Source organism: Mandrillus leucophaeus, unplaced genomic scaffold (assembly GCF_000951045.1).
Source record: "Mandrillus leucophaeus isolate KB7577 unplaced genomic scaffold, Mleu.le_1.0 Scaffold75, whole genome shotgun sequence".
NCBI lineage: Eukaryota > Metazoa > Chordata > Mammalia > Primates > Cercopithecidae > Mandrillus > Mandrillus leucophaeus.
The window spans coordinates 5,026,140-5,040,664 of NW_012108141.1; the positions used below are offsets into that span (position 1 = coordinate 5,026,140).

Genomic DNA, 14,525 nt, shown 5'->3' on the forward strand with positions numbered 1-14,525 from the left:
ATTACAGGCGAGAGTCACCATGCCTGAGTGAAATTGTCCTTCTTCAATCAGTGTTTAGCTGTATTAAATGTGAGACCTCTGCACTCTAGACTACATCCTTCAGTAATCCAGTAGTACATTTTGCAACCCATTCTCTTGAAGAGTTCAGTAAATTATATTATCTAACTTAAGTGCTTAAAGATGCCTTCATGATTTTTTCCTTTTTTTAACTTGCTGATAATACTCAATTTAGAAATATTCAGAGATAAAAATGTAGCCAAGAGTTCTACCTGTGGGTTTTAGGTATGATTATTCATCTTTTCATACTTTGAATTTAGAACCAAGTCAGAGATGGTCCACTGGAGCTCATCAGGTAAAACTGTCAACTTTTTAGTATTGATAAAGCAAATTGCAGAGTGAAATTTAGATCTAAAGCCAAAGGATCCTGTTCCTGTGTTCGCAACCTTCAAATTTACAAACATCCAGTCATAGGCAATGCTGAAAAACCTTCGACTTCTTTCACAGGGGCAGGTTACTTACAAAATATGGCTCAGCAGAGAACATGTATGTTCTTAAAATAACCTGTTCTGAAAGAAAGGTCATCAGAGATTGACGGATGGAGTTGCTTCATTCTTTTTTCTAGTCTAGCAATATGACAAATCACTATCTTTCCCATGGGGGAGAATGAGTTACAGTAATAGAGATCGTGGCACTACACTAGCACAGTGGCTTCAAACTTTTTGTGACTGTGATTCAATATATTAATAAAAAATATATTTTAGTTATCACCTGGTATACACACCACACACAGAATATACACACGTAAACTGAATCACATTTCATGAAATATTGCTTTTACCATATTAATATACTCTAATATTTTCTGTTCTTCTTTATTAAAATAAATAGTAGTTCTGACCTTTTGAGTTGATTTTATGTCACATAAATGGGATCAGTACAGTTAGGCAGACTAAACTGGCTCCAGCAGATATATTCCCACATGAAAACATGACCCAGGGAATGCGAGGTCCTTGTGTTTGCTTATAAGATAATATCAATTCTACCTGCAACCTAGCTACCTAATCATTAGAGGATATGGTGTGCTTAACTTGAGTGACAGAAATACTTATACCCATACAGGTTAGGACACAAAATCTCAAATTTATTTTTTTCTCCCTTGGTGTTTCTCAACTGCTATGAAAGAAAACAAAACAAAGAAAAACCAGGAATGCCTGAACTATCATTTAATTCCTCTCTGGATACTTGAAAAGTTTTTCTTGGATTAAGCCAGGCCACAAAAGAAATACATTCTTATACCATACCCCTTTCTTTTTACTGCATGGCATTTAGGCCACTAGTCCATACTGATAGAGTGTTTAAAACATGACCCTGTGTCACTCACTGCTATTCCTAAGGATGTTGTTCACTTTGTGTGAGCTATCTTTAGAAAGACTCAACGGAGAATTTGCTCTCTAGCTTTCAGTATCACGAATAGTGTTTTTCCTTAGCACCTGGTTTGTTTTTGTATTAGATACACTGTGATTCATGTAATGGATAATATTGCTGTTTATATTGACAGCTAAAAAATGGAGAGCACATTTTGGGCCTGCATTTATGACCAAATCATATGTAGTTTATAACTGACCTCATTATCCTGTCCAACCCCCAAGCCATTATTTTTCCGTTAGTTTTAATTTTTTTATATATTAAAAAAAATCTTAGTTTTGTGTGCCACTTCAAGTTCTTTATAGGACTAAATATGTATAATTAGCTATTGTTGAAATTAGATTTTAAAAGCCAAATAAATTTGTTAGAATGGAAAAATAGGACTATACGTTTGTGAATTAGGTAGATTTCATGTGATTTGTTTGGTTTTTAAAATTATATGAATAAGTATTTATTGTTAACAGTATGTTTAAATTTATCCTGATTTTGTGTACGGGTGTTATCTTAAAAACATTTAATATCTGTTGGTATCAAGATAAAATAAACTTTGTGGATTCCTCAGATCTTTTCTGGATTGAGTTTGACTATAAACTAGCAAATATTAGAATTAAAATGTTTTTAGTTATTTCAATATAGCAGTGGTGGTAAAAATTATAAAAAAATCAATTTTATAAGTGATATATGTTAGCATTAGAAATATCTAAAATCAAGTTACTTTCAGAGTTTTTGTATATTTTACACTGAGCTCAGAATCTCTCAAATAAATTATAACTCTCCACATAACTATGTTTTTAGCCAAAATAAGTTTATCATGTCATTGGAGATGTATCACACATTCTGTATTCAAAATATTACTTAAATTTGAAGGGAAGATTTAATTCATTTTGATTTATAATTTTATGTAACCTATTTACATACTTAGATCTCTCTATACATTTTTTTATTAGTAAACTTAAGAATATCATCCAATTCTTTAAATTTTACATTTTAAGTAGTTTAAAAAGGATTTAAACATTATAACAACTTAGTGTTAATTAATGAAGCAGAGGTAGACTTTGAGATGTCTTAACAAAATCTTTTACTTATGGAATTGAGTATAAATGTCAACCTTGTGAAATTTAGAATCAAAAATTATCCAAGAAATAGAGTACTACCAAATGGTAGTGGTCATTTTGGTAGAAAAAAGATCAGGCATTTCAAGCAATGCTGTAAGGTTGTTCTGAAATCTGTTCATAAAAACCATAAAACTCTGCCCATATTTCTGAGCATGATATGGATAACATGTTGAGATACAGAACTATGGTGAATGTTGTTAGCATCAATATGAGAAGAGAGCATGTTTTTGGAAAATGACAGTGCCAATCCTTTACTACTTTGTTAGATTATAATGTACACAATTGAGACTTTTCTCAATGGTTCAGGATCACTTAAAAATTAATACAGGTATTAATTATTTTGAATAGAATTATTTTGAGTAGAATTATCTTGAAGGACCTTTTTACTATCGCCTTGGAACTTTCTTGAATAATTCCCCAGTGTTCACTAAACTCACTTCTTCTTTTGTGTCACTTTTTCAATAGAATAATCATGTTTGTCATTCATACTTGTAGTGTAGGCCTGTTCTGTGACTGATCTACCCTTAGCTTGGGATAATGCTTTATTTATAAAATAGCAATTTCTGCATTTTCTATAGGTATGAATAAAGTTTGCTAGAATCGGTTGAGGTCTGTCCCAATGGGGCTTTTCCTGTAGCCTGCATGTCGTTGGAAACGCCTCATAGAGTAACTCTGTGGTTTTACTTTACTCACAGGACTATTGTTAGATCTGTGGGAAGGAACTACAAGACAGTTGCTAAAAGTTTGAAAAAGACAGTTACTAAACGTTATGAAAAACCAGATAATCTACTTTTTTACTTTAGGTATTGGCATATTCCACACATCTGTACCATTCTTGAGTGATCGCTTAGGAATGAATGTGATTTGAACTCATTCATGTTGAGAGGGTGTCAAATTGAGAACCAGGCAGATCCCCACCACCTACAGTATGAAGGACCCTAAAGTAAATTGGTTGAATAAATTAAATCCCAAAGATTCTTGGTGAATTTTGAAGTCTTCCTCAGTATACCCATATTAAAAGGAGATGACGAAGCCAAAGTAATTGTGGGCTGACATGACAACTGGATCAGTTTCATTAAAAAGGGCAAACTTGAAGATGACTCCAGCTCTTTAGAGGATCTAAAGGGACCTTGATGGACAGTGGAAGAAATCACAACATGGAATTCCTTGAATAAAAATTTATTGACTTAAAAAAAAAAAGTTTGCTAGAATCATCACTGATCTTAGAATGGAACAGAAAATATGTATTTTTTATCTTATAATGTGTGCCGCTACATAGTATAATGTGTGTTTCATAAAATTTCTTAACATTTTTATCTATTCTTGCAGGGTTCATGCTTGAACCGGATCCGGAACATAGACCTGATATATTTCAAGTATCATATTTTGCATTTAAATTTGCCAAAAAGGATTGTCCAGTCTCCAACATCAATGTAAGTAGGTTTTCAAGTAGGATATGAATTTAAAATTCATTTTATCATATGTGAATATATTTACTTTCAGAGTTACTTTTTTGTTTGTTGCTGCTGTTAAACTACAGAGTTACTTGTTTCATGACAAGTGGTCTGATTGTGTGTTTGATTATATTTGTGGTACAAAGCTTCAGTACCCAGACTATGCACTGAGATACCTTGGGGAACTGCAGCAGACTCAGGCAGCATATTTTGCATTTTTGAGGAAAACACAGGGACATCTTTGTGACCTAGCACAAACTAATTTTATTAAGTTATTTGGGCCTAACCATTTAATAAACAGGACTATTAGATTTTTTTTTTTCTTAGAAGTAAACAATTACTGAGATACTGAGCACTGTGTTAACTAAGTTTGGGGAACTTTGGTGTAAAGAGCACAGGCATTGTTAAGTGGGAACTAAACAATGTGTACGCATAGATATAGACAGTGAAATAATAGACATTGGAAGCTTAGAAAGGTGGGAAGCGGATGAAGGATGAGAAGTTACCTTATGGGTACAATGTACACTATTTGGGTGATGGTCATACAAAAGCCCAGGGTTCACCATTATGCAGTATATCCTTGTAACAAAACTGCACTTATATCCCCTAAAACTTAAAAAAAATTTTTTTTTAAAAAAGCACAGGCAGTGTAAACAGAGAGACCCAGATTCAGTTTTGTCCTTATCAGTGACTGACTTTGAATTTTTTGGTAAGTTACTTTAATGTCCATTTCTTTTTCTGTAAAACACGGATAGTAATTATAAGGATTACATGTAAAACCCAGTGCCTAGTCCATGGAAGGTGCTCAGTTGGCAATAGTTAGTATTATTTAAAAGCTTTGAATTTTATTCACTGTCTGTACAGTGCATTTAACTACATTAGGTGAATCGTGTAGGGCAAGTCTCTGCCAGTGTTAATAAAGGTCTCTAGAATCATCATTGATATAAGCCATTCTTGACTTTGTAAAGATCATCTGGCCTGACCTGTTTCTGTAGGGTTTCCTTTATGTGTAACTTAATCTACCCCACTAAGAAAAAAAGAAGGAATGTGGTGCCTTTCTTTTTTTGAAGCCCTTGCCATATTGATGTATTATTTTCTCTGTTGAAGCTGAAAGCTTTGCAGTTCTAAAAGTAGATAAGTAGACTCATTCGACGTTTACTCAGCAAGTATTTATTGAGTACCTACAATGAACTAAACATTGAGTATAAACAAATGAACAAGGCCTTCCGCCCTGATTTTCCAGGCCTTACATTGAGTGTCTTGAAAATTATCTGTAGTATGTAGAAACAACACTTGATGCTTATCCTTGGTGTTTGTTGCTTTTTCCAAAATGCAAAATAGTCATTGATTTACAAGTGTAATATAATCTTTCTTTTTACTCAAGATTTGCCTACTTATAAATGGACACAATGGTGTTCTGCTTATTTTCCAAGGTTTCTGTGGCACATGAATATGAAATTGACATTTGTGTAACATGTAGTGATATTTGCAGATTAGATCTGGTGAATATATGTGAACAATTTATAGGTATCTGATATGATAGTAATAGCGTCTCATAGTACTTTTAAAGTTCAATAATATATCCATAGCTTACAAAAACTTTCTGCAATTAAAAAACTAAAATGAGAAGTTTTATTTTTTTCCTTCCAAGAATTCTTCTATTCCTTCAGCTCTTCCTGAACCGATGACTGCTAGTGAAGCAGCTGCTAGGAAAAGCCAAATAAAAGCCAGGTAGGCAAAACTATGCTAAAATTGAAAAGGCATTAAAAAAAAGATAGGTTTTGTTTTTACTCCTAGCAAGTATAATTGATTAAATATCATCTTCATCCACAAAAGATGTTGTGTTGCTTATTGTATGTGGTATAATTGAGATAGCAAATACAACATAAGCTTTTAAAAATACTAGATAAAGAGTGTGGCATCATCTCACTGGAACTGTTCACTCAATGACAAGTGATTGTTTGATGATGTTAGAGTGGGTCTTTTTTTTCGATAGGGGTTGTCATTTTCATCACACAGCAACTCTAATTTAGGAAATACTGTGTTTTCAGTTTGTAAATACCATGTTTATTTTTTAAATTTAAGGAAAGAAAAAAATAGCTCTTACAGGCAACTAGAATATATAGAATATGTATGTACTTTGTAGAATTTGTAATGAATGGTTATAACTATAATACTTTTTAGGGCTGGTAAATATGTTTTCAATCTTATTTTTCAGAGTATTTATTATATTATTAATAATAAGTTTGAACTATATTATGTAGGTTAAGACTGAATCTGTTAATGACTGATTTTTACCCCCCTCACACTTTTTTGATTTTAAAAGTTAATAAGCAGGATTGTATCTTAGATTATCAGACAGGTATAATATTACATTTGGGGAGATTTCTTGGTCACAGCAATTTTGTATTGTATGTTATTTATGCAAAGTTTGTTTACCCAATACAAAAATATGTTTGTTCATATGCTTTTTATATGCAAGATATAGACAATTGAAACACAAAGGAAAAAAAGCAGTTTTTATTTCCAAGGAGTTCACATTCTAATAGACAAGTAAACAATTACAACCTGATAGATACTAGGCTACTTTGAGAGTGTGGAGGAAGGGAAAGACTGGGAACAGAGAAAACAGGAGCACATACAGAATGCTTTCCCTGCGGATGGGAGTTGCTGCACTCCTCCTTGAATGGTGAATAGTCAATCACCTGGAAGGGTGGGGAGTGAAATTATAGCAGGCAGGCAGTTTAGGCAAGAATGACCCTTGTGAAACTACAAGACTAGGACAAAGGGGGACATATACAGGAGGTAGATAAATGCCCGTCATGAACAACTTTGTTTATATATCATGCTGAGAAATTTGGACTTTGGCCTATAGGTCAGTTAATTTTCAACCTTCTAGTCAGTTCTACTCTTTGAGACTTGGTTGTGACGTGTTGTAAATGATCTGTTACTTATAAATGTTAAAATTTCATTTGTGAATGACTTATTTTCAAAAATGGTGTTACTCTAAAAATATCTTCACTCACTTGAATTTCAAAATGTTCTTTTGAGAAGAGATGAAGGTGTAAAGTTACATCTAACCTGCAGGAATCCAGCTTGACCAACAATGGATCTTATCTATGACGTAGCTTTAAGTAGCATCCACTGTTATAGTTGAGTGGTAATTAGGAATTATTGTAGGACTTGTCAGTTGAATTTTATTGTGACTTCTGTTTTTTAAAATAATTAGTAAATAAATCTTTGAGAAAGTAGGTGCAGATTTTTTTAAAAAAGCATAAGTCAGCTGAACAAGAATGATGATTTGATTTTCTTTTCACCCTAATGCAAGTTATAGCTGTGGAGTTACAAGACAGTGAAATAGTACTATTAAAATTCACAGTGCTTATTTATAGTATGTTAAATCTGAACATTATGTATATTAAAAAATAAGGTTGATTGGTACTTACTGGTTAATATAAATTTAGTCTATGAATGTTAGTGAAAACTTGAAAAAATCTTAATGTATATAAAGCTTAATATTAAAAAATTTAGTTTTTTTCATGTAAAGGGCATATTTTGGGAGGAGAAATCATTTACTAGCAGTTTCATTACATGTTTTCAAAAAGCACCTGTGGGTTTTTCAGCTGCCTTCAATCTGTGGTACTCTTTGCCTTCTTAAAAGGTCGCTCTCATCTCCCTGAACTTTGCATCTGCTCTTGGTATGGTTTAAGATGTGAAATTTATCTGACGTGTCTTAAAGATGGAGACACTGAGAATCACTGGCCTGGCAGATGGAAACATTGAAGGATTTTAAGCAGGAGAGTGTGAGTCTGAGTTTTAGGAAAACTACAATGATTTTGTTCAGGTGGTGGCGAGGAGAAAGAAGGGAAGCAGAAAAACAGCTCCGTGACTGTTGTAATAGTGAAAATGAGACTATGCGGCAGTATTGATGCAATAATTACTGTTTTTAACTTCAGTCAGTTTTGTATCTCCCTATGCCAATCTGCCCAGGCATTTTCTTCCCATTCCTTCCCATAGAATACCTGGTTTCTCTGTCACTGCCTAATGAAATCAAACTTATTCAGAAAATTTTAAACCCCAGTTTCTACCTGAAGCCTTCTGTAGCCAGATTAGGTTAAAAGTACAATTACATCTCCATAAACTCTTGACAGCACTAGCTTGGCACTGATGATTTTTACTCTCTTATATTTATTACATTTCCACTAACATGTGCCCTGTCTTCCTAGGTATACTGTAAATTCTTTGAGGACAGGGTGTTGTGCAGTGTTTTGCTGGATATCAGTAAATGTACAATACATATTAGCACTTTGGTAAAACAGGAGACGTCAGAGTGAACAAAGTATACAGACTTTTAATATGCTTCTTAGGGCTTTTGCTATGCCTACGTGTGTTGTGAATCTCTAAAGAGGGTTTAGATCAGCAACAAGGCAATGTCAGGTCTGGCCTGTCCTGGCCACTTAATACAGAAGGGATAGTTAAACAGAGAGATTGTGTACAATATTTCCCCCAAATTACTTGAGCTTAGGGAGTATAGCATTGGTTGTAATGGCACATCAATAATTCAATGTCAGTAAATACTTGATTATCATTAAAACAGGATATAATTGATTTTTTATATATATATACCGATTATATGTATATATACAGATGTACAGTGTGTATATATATGTGTGTGTATATATATATACACATATATATATATATTTGGCCTATTAGTTCAATTTTCATGTCTTTTACCATCCCCATCCCATCTAGAGCATTAGTATTATTTTCAGAAAACAGCATACATGTAATTCTAAGATCTTTTGATTCTGTGTCACGTTTTTTTTGTTCTTCTTGGAAAGAGTTGTTAGTAGGGTTCCCTCTTGTGGTACATACAGATACTGGGAAATAACTGGATCTGTGCACTTGTTGATAGATGCAAATGCAGCAGATGTGTGCTTCATAAATCATATGTATGTAAAAATTTAAGTATTCACTTGAAAATGTGTAAGAGGATTTAGTAAAGATATTTTATTGTGAATCCTGTTGGAAAGTGAACATATGGTCCTATTAACAAGTATTTGAATTTTTGTACTTAATTTATAGAAAGCAAGCACGTTGATAAATATATAAAGATTTTACCTTTTTTTGTTTGTTTGTTTAAAAAAAAGCAATGTTGGTGTCTTCTCACATTATATTTATGGTCTCTTGATTTCAAAACTGTGTTTACTGCTTAACTACCCACATCTGGGGCCTAAACTAAGTCCTAGTGGGATAAATTTTATGTGCTTTCCATTCTGTGTTCTGAGTAAAGCAAAGTTAAAGATTCAATACGTTGAATGTGAGCAGGTGGCACCTGTTAAAAGTTTTGGCTTATTTTGTTTAACATGCCCTAGGCCACAGTCTTTTCTTTTTTTATGCCTTGGAGTCCAAGCAAAGGGAGATTATTCTTTGTTGTTTCTTATTTTTATTTCCCTGACAAGTTCAGAGAGTGGCTCCCAGTTTTGTCTAAAACCTTATGAAAAGGTTTCTGTTTATTTCTTTTCAGTATCATTTCATCTCCTTAAGAGCAATTTCTGGGACTATGTTCTTTTTCTGCTGGTTTTGATAGCAGACCATGAATGGTTGTGTACTGTTTTAAGGAAAATTGTTAGTTTTATTTGTTTTTCTATCTTTATTAAACATTTGATACTTGAAAATGAGCCTTAGGAGAAAGATGAGGACTAACGTGACTATCAGTAATAGTTAAAATGCATTTGTTGAGTTGGATGCTTTATAGAATAAATAGTAAATTAGAAATAATCCCAATATTTAGAATGAAATATATTCTTCTGTTGTAGAATAACAGATACCATTGGACCAACAGAAACCTCAATTGCACCAAGACAAAGACCAAAGGCCAACTCTACTACTACTGCCACTCCCAGTGTGCTGACCATTCAAAGTTCAGCAACACCTGTTAAAGTCCTTGCTCCTGGTGAATTCGGTAACCATAGACCAAAAGGTAATAGAGCCCTGCCAATCTCATCCTCTTAAAGGTTAATGTAAATAAACCTTTTATGGTTTGATTTCCTGACCTCAGGTGATCCTTAATATTGTAAAGCGGATAACATAATGCTTTCAGAAACTTTCTACTGATGTCTACTAAATTCGGTTGGTTTCTCAACAATTCAGTTGTTGTAGGCAAAAGGGGTTACTGGCAATATGAAAGTATGGTACAAAAAACTCACAATTTGCTTTGATACTATAAATATAAACTCTTATCCCTAGAATCATCAAGTAGTAGGGTTTGAGGTTGGGAATGAAGTTCAAAGGTATGGAAAAAGTCTATGTTATATGAGAAAGAAAGAAAGTTGAAACACTAGTCTTACAAAGTTTTATGTCTTTGCATTGCACCTAAAGTCTTGGTGAGGGACTATCTTGGACCATCGCTGTGGACATTACAACATAAAAACTTACCTGATTTTGAGAAAAATTTACTTATCTAAAGTATCTCCTAAGCATGATGGTACAGCGTGGTACTTTAAAAAAAATTTTTTCCCCCAAAGAAATATCCCTAACATTAGAGTAAACTTATTTTCTCAAGGATCTGGGGGTATAACCTGAAGACTCACCTTAAAGAAATCCTGTTTTGTACTTTATTTCGTGATCAATCTGTTGTGTTTTAATGTTAAAATGTTTTTAATGGGATACCCTAATGGTTAAGAGCCTACATTTTGAGTCTCACGGACCTGATTTGAGTCCTATTTCTCCCATTTTTTAATATAGCTTCTAAAAGTACTAGTACCTATCTTAATAGGATTATTGGGAAGATTAAATGGCTGTTTAATATGATACTTGATACATGATATGCCTTTGATAAATGTTAACTGTTAACCACTGTTATCAAGTAAAGTATATGTTCAGGAAAGGTAATGTTTATTTTTATTTTTTATTTTTTTTTTGAGACGAAGTCTCACTCTTGTCCCCCAGGCTGGAGTGCAATGGCACCATCTCAGCTCACTGCAACCTCCCGCCTCCCGGGTTCAAGCAATTCTCCTGCCTCAGCCTCACAAGCAGCTGGGATTACAGGCACCTGCTACCATGCCCAGCTAATTTTTGTATTTTTAGTAGAGATGGGGTTTCACCATTTTGGCCAGGCTGGTCTCGAACTCCTGACCTCAGGTGATCCGCCCACCTTGGCCTCCCAAAGTGCTGGGATTACAGGCGTTAGCCACCGCACCCGACCTGTTTGTTTATTTACTATTTGTTTATTTTTGAGACAGGGTTTTACTCTGTCACCCAGGATGGAATGCAGTGGCACTCCATGATCATGCTACTGCATTTGTGCCTCCCAGGCTCAAGCGTTCCTCCCACCTCAGACTCTTGAGTAGCTAGGACTATTGGTGTAGGCCACCATGCCTGCTAATTTTTTAGTTTTTTTCTCATAGATTTAGAATTGGGTCTCCCTATGCTTCCTATGTTTCCCAGGCTAGTCTTGAACTTCTGGGCTCAAGCAATCCTCCCATCTTGGCCTCCCAAAGTGCTAGGATTAAAGGCGTGAGCCACTGCACCCATCCTGTTTTATCTGGCATATTGCTATGTACTTCTTTGGTAATCAAGTACAATAATTGGAGGAGTATTCCATGGAAAAGGGAAAACAATGTGAATTTGAAATCATTTGTATTTAATTCCTATTTCATCATTTCTTAACTAACCCACTGTTCTCTTATGTAAAATGGAATAACAACTACTTTTCCTGTTATGAGGAGTAAATAAGGTGTGATATCTATGAAAATTTTGTCTCATAGTAAACATTCAATGTTAGTTTGTCTTTTTTATAGCTTTTTGGGTTGGAGGCCCTATCAGTCTTATTTATCATGCATTAGTGTCCCCCAGTCAGAGAACGCTAGAAACACACTTGTTGTTGAACAAGTTATGTTTATTACTCCTAAACTATTCAGATCTGTGGGGTGTCTCAGGAAGACAGTGCTTGAAAAGACATATTAAAGGATTTGGGCTTGTTTGGGGTAATTTTGGAGAGGCTATAAGGAAGTGGGAGGCCAGACATGCTGACTCATGCCTGTAATCCCAGCACTTTGGGAGGCCGAGGTGGGAGGATCACTTGAGGCCAGGAGTTTGAGACCAGCTTGGGGAACATAGTGAGACCCCATCTCTACAAAAAATAAAGAATTAGCTAGGCAGGGTGGTGCATTCCTGTTCCAGCAACTCAGGAGGCTGAGGTAGGATGATCACTTGAGCCCAGGGATTCAAAGGTAGAGTGAGCTGTGATTGCACCATTGCAGCCTGGGTGACAGGGCAAGACCTTATCTTTAAAAAAAAAAAAAAAAAAAAAAAAAAAGGGAAGAAAGGAAGTAGGCTTTGCTCTGTATTGGATACTGTCAAGAAGAGGGCATATGAAGCTGGGTGCAGTGGCTCACGCTTGTAATCCCAGCACTTTGGGAGGCCAAGGCAGGTCGGATTGCTTGAGGCCAGGAGTTCAAGACCAGCCTGAGCAGTGGCTTGGTGGTGCTCACCTGTAGTCCCAGCTACTCCGGAGGCTGAGGTGCGGAGGATCCCTTGGACCCAGTAGGTAGAGATTGCAGTGAGCCAAGATTGCACTGCTGCACACCAGCCTGGGCAACAGAATGAGACTCTGTGTCAAAAAAAAAAAAAAAGAAACGGTGCTATGATATGTTTAGGTTTCTTAATATAAATTTTGTCTAGAAGGAAGGAAGCTAAAGCCTCAGTAGCTAAACATGTTGAGACATTTTTGGGGTTTGGACAATGTTCATGGTTTTGTTGCTGTTCAGACATGATTTTGGAGTGGTCTTGTTTTGATCCATCACAATCATAGTGGCCTTGTCTAATGTTGTATGAGATTATTCAACAGGAGAGCACCAAGACTTAACTGTGATTGCCAGGCCTACTCCTGATGTCAGGGGCCATGTTTCTCTTTCTTACATGCTTTCAGCTTAAGTTGGAAAAATGTTCCTCTTTTTCCCCCGATAAGTGCATTTTTTTTAAACATTTCTTTACCCTTTAAAAAGAATACAAAAATTAACATGTGAGTATTGTATTTTAAAATATTCGGATTATACAGTAGTATTCAGTGAAAATGTGAACATCTCCCTCCATTTTCTTCCCAGAGTTAACCAGCAGTGTTTAATGTTCATCTTCCCAGTCCTTTTTTATGTTTTTACATGTATATATACAGATATAAATAATTCATGTTGTATTTAAAATAAATGGAGGCCGGACATAATGGCTCACTGCCTGTAATCCCAACAGTCTGGGAGGCTGAGGTAGGTGGATCACTTGAGGCCAGGAGTTCAAGACCAGCCTGGCCAACATGGCAAAACCCCATCTCTACTAAAAATACAAAAATTATCTGGGCGTGGTGGCACATGCCTGTAATCCCAGCTACTTGGGAGGCTGACACACAAGAATCACTTGCGCCCAGGAGGCGGAGATTGCAGTGAGCCGAGATCATGCCACTGCACTCCAGGCTGGGCAACAGAGCAAGACTCTGTCTCAAAAATAGTAAGTAAATAAAATAAAATAAAATAAAAGGAGTCATACTATACATACATATTAGTTCATTTTCTTGCTGCTGATAAAGACATTCCAGAAACTGGGAACAAAAAGAGGTTTAATTGGACTTGCAGTTCCACATGGCTGGGGAGGCCTCAGAATCATGGTGAGTGGTGAAAGGCACTTACATGGTGGCAGCAAGAGAAAATGAGGAAGAAGCAAAAGCAGAAACCCCTGATAAACCCATCAGATCTCATGAGGCTTATTCACTATCACGAGAAAAACTGGCCCCCATGATTCAGTTACCTCCCCTTGGGTCCGTCCTACAATGTGGGAATTCTGTGAGATACAATTCAAGTTGTGATTTGGGTGGGGACAAGGCCAAACCATATCATTCCACCCCTGACCCCTCCAAATCTCGTGTCCTCACATTTCAAAACCAATCATGCCTTGCCAACAGTCCCCCAAAGTCATAACTCATTTCAGCATTAACCCAAAAGTCCACAGTCCAAGGTCTCATCTGAGACGAGGCAAGTCCCTTCCACCTATGAGCCTGTAAAATCAAAAGCAAGCTAGTTACTTCATAGATACAATGCGGATACAGGTATTGGGTAAATACAGCCGTTCCAAACGGGAGAAATTGGCCGAAACAAAGGGGTTACGGAGCCCATACAAGTCTGACATCCTGTGGGGTGGTCACATTTAAAAGCTCCAGAATGATCTCCTTTGACTCCAGGTCTCACATCCAGGACATGCTGATGCAAAAGGTGGATTCCCATGATCTTGGGCAGCTCCGCCTCTGTGGCTTTGCAGGGTACAGCATCTCTCCCGGCTGCTTTCATGGGCTGACTGTTGAGTGTCTGCAGCTTTTTCAGGCGCATGGTGCAAGCTGTAGGTGGATCTACCATTCTGGGGTCTGGAGGATGGTGGCCCTCTTCTCACAGCTACACTAGGCAGTGCCCCAGTAGGGACTCTATGGGGACTCTGACCCCACATTTCCCTTCTGTACTGCCCTAGCAGAGGTTCCCTATAAGGG

At 36.1% G+C, this 14,525-nt stretch overlaps 1 protein-coding gene across 1 annotated transcript in view; it reads left to right on the plus strand.

Annotated features, from left to right (window-relative positions):
* The window catches only part of BMP2K (BMP2 inducible kinase), a 151,788-nt gene that overhangs the window by 90,427 nt on the left and 46,836 nt on the right, over positions 1-14,525 (plus strand). The window contains exons 11-13 of the mRNA XM_011966241.1: positions 3,870-3,973; positions 5,646-5,725; positions 9,817-9,980. Of these exons, the coding sequence (XP_011821631.1) occupies positions 3,870-3,973; positions 5,646-5,725; positions 9,817-9,980 (348 nt within the window). The remainder of the gene's footprint in view (positions 1-3,869; positions 3,974-5,645; positions 5,726-9,816; positions 9,981-14,525) is intronic.